This window comes from Cebus imitator, unplaced genomic scaffold (genome assembly GCF_001604975.1).
Source record: "Cebus imitator isolate Cc_AM_T3 unplaced genomic scaffold, Cebus_imitator-1.0 Scaffold251, whole genome shotgun sequence".
NCBI classification, from domain to species: Eukaryota; Metazoa; Chordata; class Mammalia; order Primates; family Cebidae; genus Cebus; species Cebus imitator.
Genome location: NW_016107566.1, coordinates 2,344,105 through 2,364,004, shown reverse-complemented (window position 1 = coordinate 2,364,004; position 19,900 = coordinate 2,344,105). Strand labels below are relative to the sequence as shown.

Here is a 19,900-nt window from a genome sequence, read left to right as displayed (position 1 = left end):
AAGAAGAATGTGTGTTCAGAGTCCTAAGCTAAGGAGTCCAGGAATGGCCAACCCAGAGGTTCTCTTCTTATCTCTGAAGGACACTTGAACTCCCTGCCTGTCCCTTGGAACACAGGATGGGCAAAGGCCTTTTATTTCGGGTTAAATGGAGACTGCTAGACGGAGCTGTGACATGGTAAAAGTCCCATAAAACTGCATACCTCAACCATACCTCTGCTTTCTGTTGAAACTGCTCTCTGTAACCCAAATGTGAATAAGTAATTAAGGACTGTAATTTCCACCCTACCCAGACAATGTGTAAACAAATGATAATCTTGACTTTTGTGAACAACTTAAGTAAGAATCAGAATGTCAAAAGTCCCCTGGCCCTCGGAGTGTCTGGAGCCCCTCACCCTCATCTCCGCCCAGGAGGTGATTTACAGAATCCACTAGCCCTCAGAACGTCTGAAGCCCCTCACCCCGACCCCCGCCCCTCACCCTCACTCCCGAGGTGGTTTTACAGGTATAAAAGGTCTTGACACCCTCCTTTCAGGGCCACAGGTTGGAGAGACACAAGTCCTCCGTGGCCGCTGGCAATAAAAACCCTGCAATTTGGCATAATTTTGTCTTGGTGTTAACTTTCTATGCTCGGGCCAGTACAACAGAGCGTGCTAAGTAGAAATGTTATATAAACTGCAAATACTCTTTTCAAATAGTAGCAATCCTCCTGTCCAGCCCACCGCCACTGGACCACAAATGTATTTAAGTCCTAAATAAACCATATGTCCCATTCACTGGCTCCAGGTATCTCCTTGGACATGGAGTCATATCTGTTGAAATCAACAGGGCTCCAGCATGACACATGCGCAGAATTATTTTTTTGTATATTAGTTATATCTTAATAAAGCTGTTGAATTGTTTAAAGGGCCTGACCTGTCCTGGAATGGTGAAAAACTTATTGTGACAAAAATGTAGGTTATAGTGAAGGGAACAGGAGATGGTACTGGGACCATTCTTACCTCCAACTAAAAAATTTAAATTTAGGAAATTTGGATATAGATAGCAAGGAGCTAATGTTAAGCAAGACAGTAACTTGATGAGAATTTTCTATTAAAGGTGATGGCAAAGGAGTAGGTGAGTACAGGCTCCAGTGTGACAGAACTTGTGGCAGAGAAATCAGGTCAAAAGTTAAAGTTGGATTTACTGAGAAATTAAAGAAAGTAGTAGCATTTCCAAAATAGAAATTAATGAGTTTTACTTACATGAAAAGATTAAGAGAATAAGCTTAAGAACAATCAGTACTATAAAAAATGGGTGGCAATGATGATTCATTAGGGGTGGAGGACCTAGGGTCGTATGGTTGCCCAGGGGCAGCTGGAGTGAAGTGTTAAGATGATAAGCCCATTTCATAGGCAGAAGTAGAAAGAACAGAAAACCCACTTTTACTTTAGTTCTGGTATAGCTATGTAAAAAGGAAAAGCCTAATTGAGGACAAGAATAGACCTCATTTCTATGGGCAATAGGCACATTCTGCTCCCTATTTTATTATTTCCCTTTGAAAACACTTGGTGAAGACTTGATCTAGATTGTCCTCTTGGAATCTCTGATCCCGAAGTCTATTTAAGGGGCAGAGTGGTGATTTTTCCATGGTATAGAGTCATATATTAAATCTTCAAATGTTCAAGACTGGTTTATTAGATATTTGAGGTTATGAACACTTCTCCTTCCTTATGAGTGCAAAGCCTAACTCATTGGATGTGTGGATCACAAAACAAGGAAACATTAACTTATTGCAACAGAGTCTTGTTTAATTAAAAAATCTTTTTGGAAGTTTTCTTTGACAGATCTTACATAAATAAACATAGCTTTAAAAGTGGACTTTTAAACATCAGTTTTTCCTTTCCCTCACGGTTTTCCTACAACAAGGATAAAACATCCCTCTTCCTTATTTGAAACTTCTCACAGTCAACTAGAATTGAAATTATGAACACCAACTCTGTCAAGACTATACTTTCAGTTACTTCTTGGTGAGAAGGAGAAATGAAGAATACAAAAGAAAATTGTGTGCTATTTTTAATGTAATTTAGCCTATACTTTTTCCAAAAAGTCACACTCACAGCCGCTTGACGGTTTTAAAGGAATATAATGTATGAAAGAAAATTCCAATAACATAATGTACAAAAATGTTGTTACATATAGAAGAGTAAAAATCTACATTTTGGAGACTATTGCTTTGGGAAGAAGGGCCTGATCTTCATACTCATCTTCTTCATTGAGTACCATGACCCCTTCCAATTCATCCATACTACACCATCATCTGTGCCATGCTTTGCCATGTCCGAGGTGTACTTTCCACCCCAATAGTATCTGCCATTTGGATTGGCTGCATGACATCTATTATACCACCATCCACCACCATCTTCTTTAGAACACTGTTTTCTGGGATCTGCTGTTACCCTGAAAGGAAATGTGTTTGGCATTATTAGAAACAGAACTACAATGGTCAAGTTACTTTTTGCAGATTATCCATAGAAGAGCGCTACACTCGTGTGCACAGTACTCTTTCCTCTGGATGCTATACATAGAGTCACAGTAATACACCAAAGACCTCCTGTGCCCTATAGCAAGAAAGAGAGAAAACTGAGTCTATGTGGCCAATCCATGTAGGGACTGCATTGGTTACTTTATACCGGAATAATAGTTTTTGCATCCCTTAGTATCAGAGAACCCCAGAAATGAAAATGAAAGTTTTCATGTACATATTAAAATATAGAGATATAGGTATTTATCTAAATGTCATTAATCAGAAAGTAACTGTGCTCAAATTCTAGTTCTATCTCTGGGTAGTTGTGTGACATTGGACAAGTCGCTTAATATCTCTAAACTTCATCGGTAAAACGAGAATAATAATGCCTACCTTATAGTTGAAATGCTTTAGAGTGATGCGTAAAGAGCTTAGTACAGTGGCTCACAGTAAGTGCCCAGGAAACGATAGCTATTAAAAATGTTATTAATGATTCTGAGTAATAATATTAGTGGGACTTTTAAAGCAGGAGCAAAGAGTGCCACACATACCAGCCGTCATTGTCTCTGTCATAAGTGCTGAAGAACATGCCGTTGTGAATGGTCATGGTCCTGTTTTCTCCCGTCAACTGAGACGCTCCATCCATGAGGGCATTGCCGGCTGTTCCTCTGTATTTGTTCACTGACATCTGGTATTTGTTGGCCTCATTCTGTATAGTGAATCCTCCATATTCAGCCTTTACTTTGTCTCCTTTCCAGTCCTCCATTTCAATCAAAAGTTCTGTGGATCCCATCTTGGTAAGCTGGCTAATTTTATCATTTCCAAGCCAATACTCACCTAAAAGGAAAACAAAATAAAACCTCACCGAAAATAAAATTTTGGGAAACTGAAAACTGCCTTTTTCCTCTTATCTTTAGCTTCCACATTTTTGTCAGGGAAATCTTCTTAATTGCCTAAAACAGGCTTCCAACACTGTATGCTTTTTTTTTTTTTTTAGATGGAGTCTAGTGGCCACACTGTGGCCACATTGGAGTTCAGTGGCACAATCTCAGCTCACTGCAACCTCCACCTCCTGGGTTCAAGCGATTCTCCTGCCTCAGCATCCTGAGTAGCTGAAACTATAGGTGCGTGCCACCACACCCAGGTAATTTTTGCATTTTTAGTAGAGACAGTTTTCACTATGTTGGCCAGGATAGTCTCTATCGCTTGACCTTGTGATCTGCCCACCTCGGCCTCCCAAAGTGCTGGGATTACAGGCGTGAGCCACCACAACTGGCCATATGTTTTTTAATGAACAAAAAATCCCATTTCAAATAGAATGATTTTATTTTGTATGCCTGTTTGTTACCTGGAAAGCCACAGTAATTCTTCCCATCTGCGTTGGTTGCAATATTTCCAAATCCCTGTTTATATGGATCCCATTTTCTGCCAAAGTCAACACTACCATCTTGACGGTTCTGAATCACAGTCCATCCTTTGGTTGACAGAAACAAAAAGAGCATATTAACCAACAGCAAATAATGTCACTTTCAGAAGAATATCTGAATCCCCTGTCCATTCCATTCATTTTATATTCACCTATATTTGTGCTCTAAAATAGATACAAGGAAATAAATATGAGAGGAAAACTTATAAAATCTTTGAAAACTCCAAGTGCTGTATCTTACCCCAAATTATTAATTATAGACATTTCATAACTTTTTAAATATCAGGTTGAATTCCAAATCAAATGACTCATTGTCAGCTGTGTTAGATTTTAGAGCTAAGCCTTGTTTCCTGACTTTCTATTTTTTTTATTATTATTTTTTGAGACAGGATCTCACTATCTTCCATTGCCCAGGCTTCAGTGCAGTAGCATGATCAAGCTTCCAGTTTGTGGGCTCAGGTGATCCTCCCACCTCAAGCTCCTGGATAGCTGGGACTATAGGCACATACCACCAACCCAGCTAATATTTTTGTATTTTTTGTAGAGTCAGGGTCTCATTACGTTGCCCAGGCTAGTTTCAAACTCCTGGGCTCAAGTGATCAGCCCACCTTGGCTTCCCAAAGTGCTGGAATTACAGGCAAGACCCACCACGCCTGGCTTTGCTTCCTGGCATTTTATGGTATCCAAATAATTACAGGTCAACAACTGTCCAAAACTTACCTCCACCTTCTGTGTTCATATCACAGTATACTCTGTATGGTTTGACAGAACTGTCAGGTTGAATGAGATACATTTCAGATGTTTCACCTCCTTTCCTGATAATTTCCTCACATTCTGCAAAAGTAAGACAACATTACGTTCAGGGGCTTACAACATAATTACTTTGTTATTAGTCACAAATTCTTTAAGATAACATTACAAAGCTTATTAAGGAATGTTTTATTATAGACCTTTGAGAATATTTTAACAAATATTAGATTTTCATTTTACTTTAGTAAATCAAATGCAGTTTTGAGGACGTTTATCTGCCGAGACTCTGAAAACGCTTTTCTCCACCTTTTGCATCCTGAAATATCCACAGGCTTCCAGTACGCACAAGATAGAGAAACCTCTCCATCTATCTGTGATCCTGCCATCTGTTCAAGCCAGCACACATGTGCACACACACCCCTGTGACTACCACCATCAACATCCTGTGCCCTGTCCTGCTCATCAAAACCAGCAAACACATCAGGCTAAGTCAAAACACAACTGGCTAAGGATAGCTTTGTGGTGTACTATCACTTGATTATGATCTGTTGAGAAAATCTGCTCTTTTTTTTGTTCACTTATTTTTGGAGTGTGAGTTCTTCTGGAACTCTCTAGAAATACATTTATTAACCGGTTACCTTTGCCAGACACCACAGGAATGTTGCAACTGACAGTGCATGGGGTGCGACAATATTCCATTTGAGCTGAGATATCAGATTCTAATTTTTGTATTTTGCTTCTCAGGTTTTCCAGGATTGAACGAAGTATACGAAGGTTACTTGGGATATTACTATTCACAGTCTCATCTATATATAATTGGTGCTTTTCCAGTTCTGAGGAGTATTCATTTACTACATTTTCATTATCTGGAAAAATGAAATTACATAGAAATAGTCAGCATTTTTGCCTCATGAAACTAACATCTTTAACTATACAATTTTGATTTTCTGAGAATAAACTAATAAACACTGAGCTGCCACCAAGCAGTTATGATATATAGTCATATTTAGGGGAATGATTTGGTCCATGGCATATACAAATTAACATATAGCCTAACTACCATACTAGTAATTTACCATAGGAATAAGCTAAAGATTATGCCTAGTAATAAATTAAAAATGTTTATTTCCTTGGTAAGGGAAAAGAGGAGAAAGCAGTATTTGGGCCTTCCATCTGAAAAGTTCAACATCTTATAGAGTGTATATGCTTGATTTGTTTATCCATTTCACATAAGCATAGCAGAACCTTCTAATTTATAAGATGTCATGATTCCTTTGATTTCTTTGAAAAATTTCCAAATGTGGGTATGCTACTCACTGAGATGTCTGTGCCAGGCTCATGCACTAGCTGACTCCTGACTGCCAAGCCAACAGCACTCAACATTCCAATCTTGAGATTCACAGGTTAGGTGTCATTCATTATCCACAGTACAATTGAATATATTATGGGTAACCCTCTCATTCAAAACCTCAAATGTTAAAACTATAAATGCTAGGATTTTTTTTTCCACTCTGTGAATATTATCTTCTGAGTCACAAGTTTCTTGTATGCTAAAAATAAGGAGTCATAGTGGAATTTTCATAGAAAATCATACTTACTGATGCCAGACTGGGAATAAGAGCTGAATAGTGCTTATCTGGCAAGATGCAGGGGAAGGCGCCCGAAAGCAGTATGAATGCTATTTAACTAACCCAGAAATGTTAATCTTCTCACAGCCATGCCTTCTTGTGGCAGTCAACAGTTACAATTTTATAGCTGAGAATAAAATGGAAAGCACAAGGATATCTACCTTTTACTTGCTTCTGCCTCTTTTGCCACATATCTTTTAGCAAATGCATGTACTGAAAGGTAGAAGAAGAAGTCTGGGAAACAGCTTCCACATTGTTATTTAACTCATCAACACTATTTCTGATTGGTTTTTCCTGTTGTAGCAAAGCGTCTTGCAAATGACACCCTGTAGGACACAACACCCCCTAAAAACAAAGAAAATAGCAGGCATTAGATGAACGATTTGGGTCATCGACATTTGTTAAAATAGCACATAGGAAAATTCAGGGATATGATTAGTCAACATAAAAACTTATTATTTGATTTTCTGAAACACCAGAAATTCAAAAGTCATCATCATACTCTTATGGAGATTTACAATATTCCTTACCCCAGAAGAATTGGGCTATGAAAATTTTACCAATTGAACAAAGGCAGTGGGCAAAATACAAAAGGAAAGGTACCACCCACATATCTTAATTTGTAATTTTGGGCCCAGACCGAAGAAAACAAGAAAGGAAGCCTAAACCAGATGCCCAATATGTTTATGTTTTGAATTTTATTTACAAAATAAAATAACAAAGATGGGAATGCAGGTCAGTGAAACATTAGGGACCACCATGAATGCAGGTTTTCTCTGCATGAAAGAACCACCACTACAAGAAACATCAGTGCACCCACCAGGTCTGGGTCAGCGTGAATACAGCCTCCAGCATCAGGGGCTTTTCTCTCTACTTTCTTTTGAGGGGAATCTGGTTTGGCTGGACGAGCCCGATAGCCACCCCCACTGATGGGAGGTGGGGCAGGCCTCAGGCTGGGAGCCTCTTCTCTCTTCTTGTCAAGCGGTCGATGACCACGGACACCCAAGAGGCCCTACAAGGAACCAGGAAGAAATACAATGCAGAGTGTTATAGAAGATTTGGAATGTAACTATTCTAACAACCTTATTTTATAATTTAGGTTATCACAAGCTTGATGATTTGCTTAAGATGCATCAACTGGCTGGTTGGTGATGGTGAATCTGTAGATTGCTTACTGTTCAGTAACAGTAGAAAGACCAACTGCACAAAAAGCTATGATGCAGTGTAGTTTTTAAAGAGAAGCCTTAGGACAAAGCTGTATCAGATTATGAATAGTAATGACTTCATATTCTTACAATATACAGTGGAACACACAAAATTGTAAGGAATCTATACTGTCGAGAAGAATGAATATTCTCAAGCCACTTGGATTATTAGATTCCTATCATTATTGTTAATCACTTCCCTACTTTCAATTTTTATGAATTGATGATTAGACTCCTATACAAACATATTTAAGAGACATTAAATACTTATCAAAGGTTAATGATACTTAGAATTTATTTCTAATAAGACAATATCTGACCCTCATAAGATACTCTGAGCTAGGCTGCTTGCAAGTCTTGATCCTACCTCTTACTAGCTATGGGACCTTGGGCAAGTTGCTTTATCTGTGCTCCAGTTTCCTCAAATGTAAAATAAGCATAATAATAGTTTGTATTTGCCTTATAAAGTTACTGTAAGGATTAAATAACTTATTGTGTATGGTAGTCTCAGAACAGTACTTGGCAATAATAAGTGTTCATTATTATTTTTATTAGAATCACACATAACAAGTACTACAGTTTGAGTGGCCTCTCCACTGCTAATTTCACTTTTAGCCTAATCTTTTATCAACAAAATTATTAATTAAACCATTCTCTTGAAATTACCTACATGATTTCTTTATCAAACACCATGATTTTCTTATATTTAAAATAATTCTCAAGGCTTGTGTATTATAATTAAAATTACTTGCTAATTAAAAATATTATATTAAATGATAATAAAGCAGAAACTACCCATTGCAATAGGAAAGTTTTGATTTGGATTAACTACATTCTTATTTTTTTGGTCAGTAGTTACATCCTTTGGAGCTTAATTACAAATTAACAAATGACATGATTTGGAACAATGGAGCAACAACTGAGCTCTCTTACAATTTTGTGAGTCTAAAAGTCATCAGAAAAATTCTATTTGGAACTGTATTGTCATTTATTCAGTAGGTTATAATATTATTTAACATTTAGTAGGATGGTGCTAGGATTAAAACCCAGCCATGTTGGTTCCAGATTTTCCTGTTTAAGCACTTGACTATATACATCCTTAATACGTAAAGATTTGGAGGATATAGGCATATTTCACATTGAAGGCATGGTCCTAGTCAGAATTTATCCTCTCTAAAACAAATTTTAAGAATTGTGATTCATCTATTTATTACGAATAAAATTATAACAAGAGAAAACTATTTTCTTTTTATGTCAGAGTGCCACTAGAGAGGTAGCATGGATGGTCTGGCTTTACTAGGAAAAGGAAATATTAAAAAGTATTTTGAAAAATTATATACTTAAAGAAAATATGAAGGCCACTTGTTGAATAGTCAAAATCCATTCTGGAGCATAAACTACGAAACTATCTCTGTGAGGACTAGTTGGTAAACAGAGTACTTTACAAAAATTTAGTCTTACAGATTCTTTACATTTTTTAATCTAATATGATTAGCCAGACTCAACCAGATTGACCATATCTTTTTACACATACAACCAGATTTACCATATGTTCTTACATGCAGAGTCTGATATTTAGAACATTTAAGTTCCCTTTAAACTCAACAATGATCCAAAATGAATCATTTCATCTAAATATTATTGTGTATTCTTATTTCTAGTTTAATAATACTATGCTATATGTAAGAAATTTGGCCGTGATACATTTGATGATAAAATTTAAATTTCTTACATATTCATTGTCCTAAATGCATTTTTGCATTTTTAGTAACAGCAAATTAATATCATTAAGTCATCAAAAATAATAGTTGAGGACAAACTGTTCTACAAATATATAAACTAGACTGAACCATGTTTCCTAACATGTTATTAATAATAAAAATACACACTACCTCTAATTTAAAATTTTCATCTGAAAAAAGAAGTATTTCATTTTCTATTATTACACTTGACGTATTTTGCTTTTAAGCTTATAGTTTTTATAAATGGGAATCTCAGTAACAATATATTACCTTCCTTCACCAAAGAACAATCTACCTACTACCAGTTTTTTTTTAAATACTCCTTTTTTATTATTTGATAATTTGAGATTTTCAGATGTTCTCTTAATTATAGTCCTGTATTGCTAGAAGTAAATGAAAATCACAGTACTCAGGATAGCAAGTGAGAAAAACACAGCTTACATTAGCTAAGCCATCTTCATCTTGAGAAAATAAGGTGATAAACCAGAAAACAAGAAATTACTTTTTTATATAAGAAATACTATGAAACATTCTTTAAATACAGTAAGTCAGAGGTTAGTAATTCAATTTTATAACTATAAGCAATGCTAATTTCATTTAAATAACTATTCATATAATAGGATCATATTACATCTTAATTAATAATATTAGTAAAAATAATGCTTAAAAAATTCACCTCCTTATTGTCGTTGCCACCTTGGGACTTAACTAGAACAACACACAATAGTAGCAATAATAGATGTTTCATGGTTTCAAATTTGTGGAAGCTCCAAGAAACCATCCTTTGCATGTAGACTTAACTGAAAGATCTTCAATCCTATATATATCTGGGTCCTCTGCTAGGAATGACTTCAGAAATGGTTACCTTCTCTTAGTTAATATTTAACTTTGGGTTCACTTGTTGGCTGAACCATATTATCACTTAAGCAACATCTTCCCAGCAAAACTTATTTACTTGTCATACAACTAGTATTCTCTGTTAGTCTAGTTTAGAAACATTAAATTTCTTCATTTAATTGGACAAAATGATGGGAAGTTAGGGTATTCCTAAAAGAGATGTGTATCTTATTTCTGGTAAATTAATGTGGAAACTACACAAGCTCATAAAGATTATGTGAGAAAAAAAATCTAAGCACAGTAAATTTGACCCACTCAGGAGACAACCACTAAAATCGTGATTCATTAATGAGACACCATAAACGCTCATGTTTTGAGACAATCATGTAATTCTATTTCAAAAGGGACCATTAAAATCCAGAGTAAAGTTATATCATAATGTGTTTGTCTTTTGTCTTAGAAATTAATCAAAATAACAAATTCATATCCTATTCTATGAAAGACAAACAACAGAAAGGCTCTTTTTTTCATGCTCTGAACAGCTTTTATATTTTGTCCTTAATTCACATAAGGTAAAATGTTTAACAAATTCTAAACGTTATTAAGATCATAAATTATAGATTTCTGCATCAAAATTCTGGTAATGATTAAATACATGTTTAGCATTCTATTTTATTATTATATAGTTTAGATTATATTTATTTTAACATTGGTGAAGTCTTCATACATCTATTTCAATTAGTGAGCTCACAGAGTAAATGAGGCCCATTTTCCTAATTTCTCATAAACCACCAAATCCATCTCTCTTGTCTGTTCACTTCTTTGTTGCAATCAGGATTAATAACTTCACAAGAATCAATAGGAACACTAGTCAGTAATCCAAATCCCAGTTAGTGCATTGATTCAAAGCATTTTTTGTTTTTTTGTTTTGAAAGTGAAACATTCTCATTAAATTTATAAATTATTTTATTAAAAAGATAGCAAGTTATCAGGGTTTGGATCAGCAGGTTATTTAAACAATGCTTTGAAACAGAGTCGTGGAACCAACCCAAATGCCTGTGAATGATAGATTGATTAAAGAAAATGTGGCACATATACACTATGGAATACTATGCAGCCATAAAAAGCATAAGTTTATGTCCTTTGCAGGGACATGTATGAAGCTGGAAACCATCATTCTCAGCAAACGAACACAGGAACAGAAAACCAAAAACACCACTCACAAGTGGGAGTTGAATCATGAGAACATATGGGCACAGGGAGGGGAACATCACACTCTGGACCTGTCAGAGGATCAGGGGCAAGGGGAGAAACAGGAAAAATACCCAATGTAGGTGATGGGCTGATAGGGGCAGCAAACCACCATGGCACATGTATACCTATGTAAGAAATCTGCACGTTCTGCACATGTATCTCAGAACTTAAAGTATAATTTAATAAAAATGTATTAGAAGATTTTACTGGTCAATAAAAAATAGTAGATTATTATGTTTCAAAATAAAAAGAAGAAGAGTGCTGTGAGACATACTACATTTCTTTCTTCTGTAGGTATCAGAGACTGCATTCCCAAATTCTTTTAACTCAGATTCATAGAAACAAATTCTTATCTTGGTAGCATAGGTTGTCCTCCCAAATTCTTTTAACTTAGCTTTATAAAGTATTCAGTTCAAATTAAGAAAAATATTCACTTGAGTCTTTCCAAATTTGTGTTCCATTTAGTAGCACCAAGTAAATATTATAATTTTTTTTTCCTTAGTTTTAATGTTTCTTAGAAGGATAGATGATCTGACAGAAAAAGCAAATATGTATGTGAATATTGATCAAAATATATTCAGTAATATTTCTCATGAAAATATAACTGATAAAGTTTATTTTAGTAATCTGGACAGGATTTTATTTTAGTGATGTACAGATTCTTGCTGAATTAAAAAGAATTATCTGTTAAGAAAACTATAACAAATTTTTTTCTTTTGAGGTAACATATTAGTACATTTTCAATGACTGATGCTTGATCAACTAACAATAGAATAATCATTTAACTTTCAGAAGTCTGTAAATTTGTAAAGTTTTTTTCTAGTGTACAATAGGCTCTTGTTCAACACTAAAAGTGAAGGTTCCTTTACTTTCCTACTTTGTTCTACTGTGACTGGCATTCTTTCCACGGTTAGAAGGAGGATGGAAGAAAACTAGCATGCATACACTGTAACAGCACAGATTTAACATTCATCTTACAAATAGTTCTTGTATCTTACAAGAATATTCAACTTACAAATAGAGTCTCCTCAGAGACAGGTAGTGTGGTAGGGACTGGGAATGCATTTGTGAGCAAGATAGACACAGTAGTAGGCTTTCAAGACATAATTATAGGGTGAATGAATGAACTAGCCGTCATTGGTACATGTCTCAGATGCCAAACTATGGTAATCATTTATTGTATTTAATTCTTGAAACCACTAAGTTCTACAGATGATGAGACAGGTTCAGAGAGTTTAAATAAGTAACCCTGGAGGCCGGGCGCGGTGGCTCAAGCCTGTAATCCCAGCACTTTGGGAGGCCGAGGCAGGTGGATCACGAGGTCAAGAGATCGAGACCATCCTGGTCAACATGGTGAAACCCCGTCTCTACTAAAAATACAAAAACATTAGCTGGCCGGGCGCGGTGGCTCAAGCCTGTAATCCCAGCACTTTGGGAGGCCGAGGCAGGTGGATCACGAGGTCAAGAGATCGAGACCATCCTGGTCAACATGGTGAAACCCCGTCTCTACTAAAAATACAAAAACATTAGCTGGGCATGGTGGCGCGTGCCTGTAATCCCAGCTACTCAGGAGGCTGAGGCAGGAGAATTGCCTGAACCCAGGAGGCGGAGGTTGCGGTGAGCCGAGATCGCGCCATTGCACTCCAGCCTGGGTAACAAGAGTGAAACTCCGCTCAAAAAAAAAAAAAAAAAAAAAAGTAACCCTGGAGTGTATAGGTGGTAGGGGCTGATATGAGGACTTGACCCATGTCTGTCTGACTCTACAGTCCATACTCTTGTGCCCATTACACCATATTGCCCAACAGGATATAAACATGATAAAAATTTACTGGTACCTTCTTTTTGTTTGTTTGTTCCTTCAGAGTTTTTTGCCAGTCCATCATCTTGGGACTATAATATATCAGGCTGACACACTCACTCTTAGCCCTTATTTTCACTATATTTTTACTCATATGTCGGTATAGGTATTCATGTCTGTGTAAGGCATGTGCAATGCAGTGACAATGAGTTTCTTTAATTCTAGTTCTTGTTAGATACATCTTTTTTTCTGTAGAGTTATGTACAGTTATACTAACACTTTAAATTGCCTAATATTACAAAGTAGATGACCATGTTTTCAGGGAAGAAATATATTTGCAGAGACACCACTTTCTAAGATGCTTAATTTTTTAGAATGTTGATGCCATTGGTGGAGGGGAAAGGGAGGACTATTTGTTCTGTGATTTTGAGGTCAATAGTGCAGTGTTCTTCATATTAGCTGATGTCGTTACATAAGTCAAGGGCAGTAAATCAGTGACAGGGAAAACAGATAGTCTGTCCTGCCCAGCAGCTCTCTGGCTCGAAGGGCAAAGCCTTGCTGGTACCAATTATCAATACACTTGTTGATACTTTTACAACACATTTTGGGCCCAGTCTCTATAGCACAAGGCAATTTGGGTTTGACAAGTATTTACAGAGCATCTACTTTCTGTCAGGCAGCATACTAGGGGCAAGGGATACTTTGGCAAAGCTGTAAGTCTAGAAGGAAAGACAGAAAATTAAAACTAGTTACAATAATTTGTGCTGAGCCTGAGATGGGGGGAGGTGAGGCTTTGGGACCAGTAACTTAAGGACCTACTTCCTTCAGGGGGAAAGGAACTTAAAAGGAAGAGGGCTTTTAGACTTGAAACATGGTTTGAATGACTGTATGGTTTATATCATGCACCTGACACATAGGAGATAATGAATATCGGTTGAGCAAATGTATGAATGTATAAATGAGTGAATCACTAAAAGGAATACTGGTTCTTTGTCTAAATAGGCATGGGTTTTGAGGTAGTGTAATAAGTTGTCAGTCTCTGTAATGTACTTTGTGTGTATGTGTGTTACCTTGAACAACAGTTTGAGAACCACTGTCCAAAGGAAAATTAACACTGAAGAGTTGGAGGCCAGGCTCACCAGAGCTCTTGGGGCAAGTCTGAGACCAGTGCGGTGGTGACACCTGCAATTTGTTAGTCATCTTCACTGGGAAAGCATATGGTGGGGAAGGAATAGGAGATGATGCCATCTCTTGCGGAATGTCTCCCTCTGCTGGCTTAGATGTCAGTTTCCTTTTCTTGTGGGAGCTGACATAGAGGCTAAGAGATGATAGGACATTTTCTCCTCCAACCGGATGGAGATCACAAGAACTGGGAAAAGATAGAGATGCTCTTCTTCTTTTGTCACATTAGGACCTACAACCATGAATGGTGAAATAAACACCTCTGGGAGCGCTGCTCCCTTCTCCTGGAATGACCCCTAAAATGGAGGGGTGAAGCTCCAGTGGTCCTGTCAGTCCAACAACACCCTGACCCTCTAACCACAGGTGACCAAGCTAGGGGCAGACAGACCCCTTACTCAAGCTAAACCTACCAGATTGTCTCTCCCAATTTGATATTTGCTGGAGGAGGAGGAGGAAGAGGAGGAAGAGGAGGAGCAGGAGAGCAGCAGAGAATTGGGTCAGTTGGCCTGATGTTATATTTATGGCAGCATTTTAGGGATAACTCCTACCAACTGCAGCAACAGAGGTAACCAAAATTTCCAAATGTAATAATTTGATTCTTCACAGACAAATCTGTGAGACACCTGATGTCCTTTCTATAGTACTCATTTTATCTTTCGTTAACTTTGACTGAGATGATTCTTGGCATTTGTTGAGAAAATTGAGATCAAATTTTTAGGAATCAAACTGGCTGTCTTATTTTTAAGCATAAATTTCATGTTAGAAAGAGAAGCTTTATATTCAAATAATGTAATCGATCACTAAAAGTTTTCATATATGAAGTATATGGGCTAGGTGCAGTGACTCACAACTGTAATTCTGGAACTTCAGGAGGCCAAGGCTGGTGGATTGCTTGGGCCCAGAAGTTTGAGACCAGCCTGGGCAACATGGTGAAACCCTATCTCTACAAAAAATACAAAAATTATCTGGACATAGTGGCACACACCTGTAGTCTCAGCCACTCAGGCTACTCAGGAGGTCGAGAGGTAGGAGGATTGCTTGAGCCTGGGAGGTTAAGGCTGCCGTGGGCTTGAGATTGCACCACTATACACCAGCCTGGGTGAAAGAGCAAGACTCTCCCTCTCTCCCTGTCTCTCTCTCTCTGTCTCTGTCTCTCTCTCCATATATATTTGTATTTTTTTGTAGAGATAGGATTTCACCATGTTGCCCAGGCTGGCGAAACTCTAGAGAAAATGGGAACTTTTATTTTGGTGCATGTCAGTAACATGCATTTCAAAAATTTCAAAAATCTTTCACAATTTAATAACTAATAAGTATTTCTTGAATTAGATTAACAATTTTTTCTGTAAAATGTGCACAGGATTGGACAAAGTTTTAATGAAACTTTTATAAAAAGTTACAGTTTGATGGGAAAGCATGAGTGCTATAGATAAAAATGGGGAAAAATATATGTATATGTGTATATATTTAAAAAGGAAACACAAACATGTATTTGAAAAAAAAATATTGAACCTAGATATAAATCAAAGAAAGCCAGAAAGGCTGGCTTCTAGAAAAGTGGGTACAATGTTAGGGAAGAGGGAGACCTGGACAGAGAAATCTCCAACCTCTTCACATAATAAGGAGTTAAGGACAAACTAAGAAAAAGAGGCAGGTTGAAAGTATGCTATTCTGCCAAGGATCTCCCTTCAATCCTTTGTAATTTGCTGAATATTTCAATCTACTTTGCTGACATGGTTTGCTGTGTCCCCAACCAAATCTCACCTTGAATTCTAGTTCCCATAATTCTCATGTGTCATGGGAGGGACCTGGTTGGGAGGTAATTGAACGATGGATGCAGTTATCTTCATGGTCTTTGATAGTGAGTTCCTATGAGATTGAATGGTTTCATAAAGGGATTTTGCTGTTTCGTTCTGCACTTCTTCCTGCCACCATGTTAAGAAGAACGTGTTTGCTTCTCCTTTTGCCATGATTGTAAGTTTCTTGAGGTCTTCCCAGGTCTGTGGAACTGTGAGTCAATTAAATTTCTTCCCTTTATAAATTACCCAGTCTCAGGTAAGTATTTATTAGCAGTATGAGAACAGACTAATATATTCGCTAATATTTTGTATACTAAATTTCTTTGTGGGGAAAATTGAGACCCACTTTAGGTTTAGATTAGGATGAAAATAGAAGCTCCCTGTGTAGGAGAGTTGACCTCTGACTTCTAGCTTACATTTATGCAACTTTCTCCCCTTTTATAACAAATGAGATAATTGTTGTCATATAACTAACACTTACGGATCAAGTAATTCTGTGCCAGTCAGTGTTACTTGTATATTACACTTAATTCTTACAATAACTCTATGAGGTAGAGTAGTACTACTATTCCCATTTTATGAATGGGAGAATTGAAGCACATAAAGAAGAAAGTTGCCCAATGTGATACTGCCGAAAACTTGCAGAGAAGGAGTGGAATCACGGCGTTCCGACTCTATTCCCTTACCTACTGTGATAAATAGTTTCTTCCTGTTATGCACAAAGATATTTGTTCTCTTGTATTGATTTCCTACCTTAGCAAAATGAACACCTGTGTATATAGATCTTTGCATCCTTCTATGAAGATTACATAAATACATACACACATTCATGCAGATATACAGATACACACTCACACACACACACAAACACACATATATACATACCAAGGCCATTTTTAGAAAGTGAATCTATTGTAACAAAAGGTAGGCAAACAATTTTGGGGCCAGGAGTGGTGGCTCACACCTGTAATTTCAGCACTTTGGGAGGCCAAAGCAGGAAGAGTATTTAAGCCCAGGAGTTCGAGACCAGCTTGGGCAACATAGTGAGATCCCCATCTCTACAAAAAAAAAAAAAAAAAAATCCAGAAATTAGCCAGGCAGCATGGTGCACACCTATAGTTCCAGCTATTTGAGAGGCTGAGGTAGGAGGATCTGCCTGACCCCAGGAGGTTGTCCACTGCACTCCAGCCTGGGCAACAGAGTAAGACCCTGTCTCAAAAAAAAATTGTTGGTTTATTGCTAAGCTGCTTATGAAAATGATTGCCTCCATTTATGCTCTCATCAATAGTTGGGTTGTCCCTCATCCTTGCCAACACTGGTTCTAATCAAATTTTAATTTTTTTTTGCCAACCTGTTAGGTGAAATGTTACCTTGTTATTGTGATTAAAATTTCTTTCATCATGAGCACACTGAGAATCTTTTTAGTTTATATATCAGCCACAATGTCAATGGTCTTTCTGTGAACTGCCTCTCCATGTGCCTTGTCTATTGGGTTGTTCATTTTTTCTGTTGATTCGTGAGAGCTCTTTTCATATTAAGAAAACTAGCCCTGCGGCCAACACACACATTGCATATATTTCCAAATTTTTCATTTGTCTTTTGACTTTGTTTATGATACATGCAGACTTTGGCCTCATTTTCACTGAGTGGAATTCCAACAGCAGGATCTTCTGGGCTGACATGTTAGAACAAGGCAGCAGCTGGAATGCCTAACGTCTCTTTGAGCTCCTTCCCCAGCTGCCAGGCATTCAAAGCATCACACGAGTTTTTAAATCCAGGGGTGTCTTTTAGAATTCTGATGGGAAGCTTCAACTTCAGTGTATATAGCTGCACAGGAGTCTGATGAGGGATCATTTCATACTGCAAGGCATCTGAGATATTTCTTTACTGTACTTTTCCTGAAGTAATCTGAAATTGCTTCATCATACTGTGCCATATATGTGAATGTGAACGCCTTCAAGGCTAACCAGCGTCTAATCTCCGAGAAGGTGTCCTTACTCTCGGAGCTCTGCCTCTCTGTGGACACTGCCTTATGAGGCAGTGTCCTCTGACACAACCCTGTCACTGGATTGTGGTTTTTGGTGGCATATCTCAGTAAAGTTACTTGACCAGTATCGATTTGCCCAATAGCCTCTCAACGGTTACACTTGGAGAAGCCCTGTCTTCAGAGAGGGATAGAGATTACAGGCAACAGTCAGGTCTGGCCATGTCAGCACTACCTTTTGGAATATTATGAGCCAGGATTCCAGCATGGAATTCAGGATGCAAAGTTTTCACAGCATTTCAGGAAATCCTGTCAACTCAGAGACCCGACTGCCAGACCAGCATCCCTAAGAGCTTTTGCAGTCCGTCCAGAAACAGCAGTAGTGGGGCCATAGGACTAAGGAGGAGGGAGGTCCCTGATTCATATTTTAATGTCTCTTAATTTTTTTCATCTAGGTCTTGCACATTTTAAAGTTTATTGCAATTTTAAATAAAAATCCCTTTGACTGCTATATTTTTAACTATATAAAGGAAAACTATTGATTTTTAATAACATTTTTGTACTGTTTAGTGAATTTTCCTATTGTTTCTAATAGTTTTTTCAATTGATTTTTTAGGTATAAAGTCATACTATTTGCAAATAAAGATAAATTTGCATTCCTATTGCCTATTTTACACAATTTAATTCTTTTTTTTTTTAAGTCCAATAGAATGACTAGTACTTTCATAAAAAATAAATGTGGATAATAGTGGTGATGGTGGGCATCCTTGTTTTGTGACTAACTAGTAAGGTTTTGTTTTTTTTTTTGAGACAGAGTTTTGCTCTTGTTGCCCAGACTGGAATGCAATGGCGAGATCTTGGCTCACCACAACCTCCACCTCCCGGGTTCAAGCAATTCTCCTGCCTCAGCCTCCCAAGTGGCTGGGATTACAAGCGTGTGCCACCATGCCTGGCTAATTTTGTATTTTTAGTAGAGATAGGATTTCTCCATGTTGGCCAGGCTGGTCTCGAACTCCCAGCCTCAGGTGATCCACCCACCTCGGCCTCTCAAAGTGCTGGGATTACAGGTGTGAGCCACCGCGCCTAGCCAAAAATATTTTTAATGTTTCTCTCTGAACATGACATTGGCTTTTGGTAGCATATTTCTAAAAGAAAGTCTACAAGTGTCTAAATAGCATTATAATATATAAATATAATGGGATCTATAAATATGAATTAATAATAATACTAAAGTATTCAATCAAATCCTTACTCTTCTTGATTATTCACGTCAAGTGGTATTTCTGCTATCTAAACTGACTTCTGAAAATGTTTCTACAGCTAAATTGTATTTTGTAACTAAGTAGCTAAGTTTTATGAAAACTACATAAAATTTAGCATTAACTTACTTAGATGTACAGCTAGTGCTTGACTTATGACCACGATTGGTTCCGAAAGACCGGCCGTAACACGATTTGGTCATAAGTTGAGTAGGCTATACAGTATGTACAGTACTGTGCAATGATGTTATAAAAATCTTTAAGTCATATTTTATCATATTTTTTTCATTATTGTTATATAGCATAATTTTCTTTGTTCATTTTATGCCATTTGTATCATCTCTACACCATTTTGTTTCTTATTTTTACATTTGTCAGGTTTAAGTAAAACACTGCATTACCAGTACAACTGGTTTAATATTTGCAAAACATACAAAATTACAAAATACAGGTGCATACAAAAATACAAAATACAGGTGTAACAAATACCATAGGAAACATTTTCCCAATTGCAAAACATATCAAAATATATA

General features: G+C 37.1%; 1 protein-coding gene across 1 annotated transcript; it reads right to left on the bottom strand.

The window, feature by feature from the left end:
* Nucleotides 1–1,766: 1,766 nt before the first annotated feature.
* FGB (fibrinogen beta chain) lies at nucleotides 1,767–10,078 on the bottom strand. Its single transcript, XM_017498791.2, has 8 exons — nucleotides 9,931–10,078; nucleotides 7,128–7,319; nucleotides 6,469–6,652; nucleotides 5,318–5,545; nucleotides 4,650–4,763; nucleotides 3,852–3,977; nucleotides 3,055–3,340; nucleotides 1,767–2,436 (listed from the first exon to the last, which is right to left on the bottom strand). Exons 1-8 carry the CDS (start codon nucleotides 10,042–10,044, stop codon nucleotides 2,205–2,207), a joined length of 1,476 nt encoding a protein of 491 aa, XP_017354280.1. The 5' UTR covers nucleotides 10,045–10,078; the 3' UTR covers nucleotides 1,767–2,204.
* Between the last annotated feature and the right edge of the window lie 9,822 nt (nucleotides 10,079–19,900).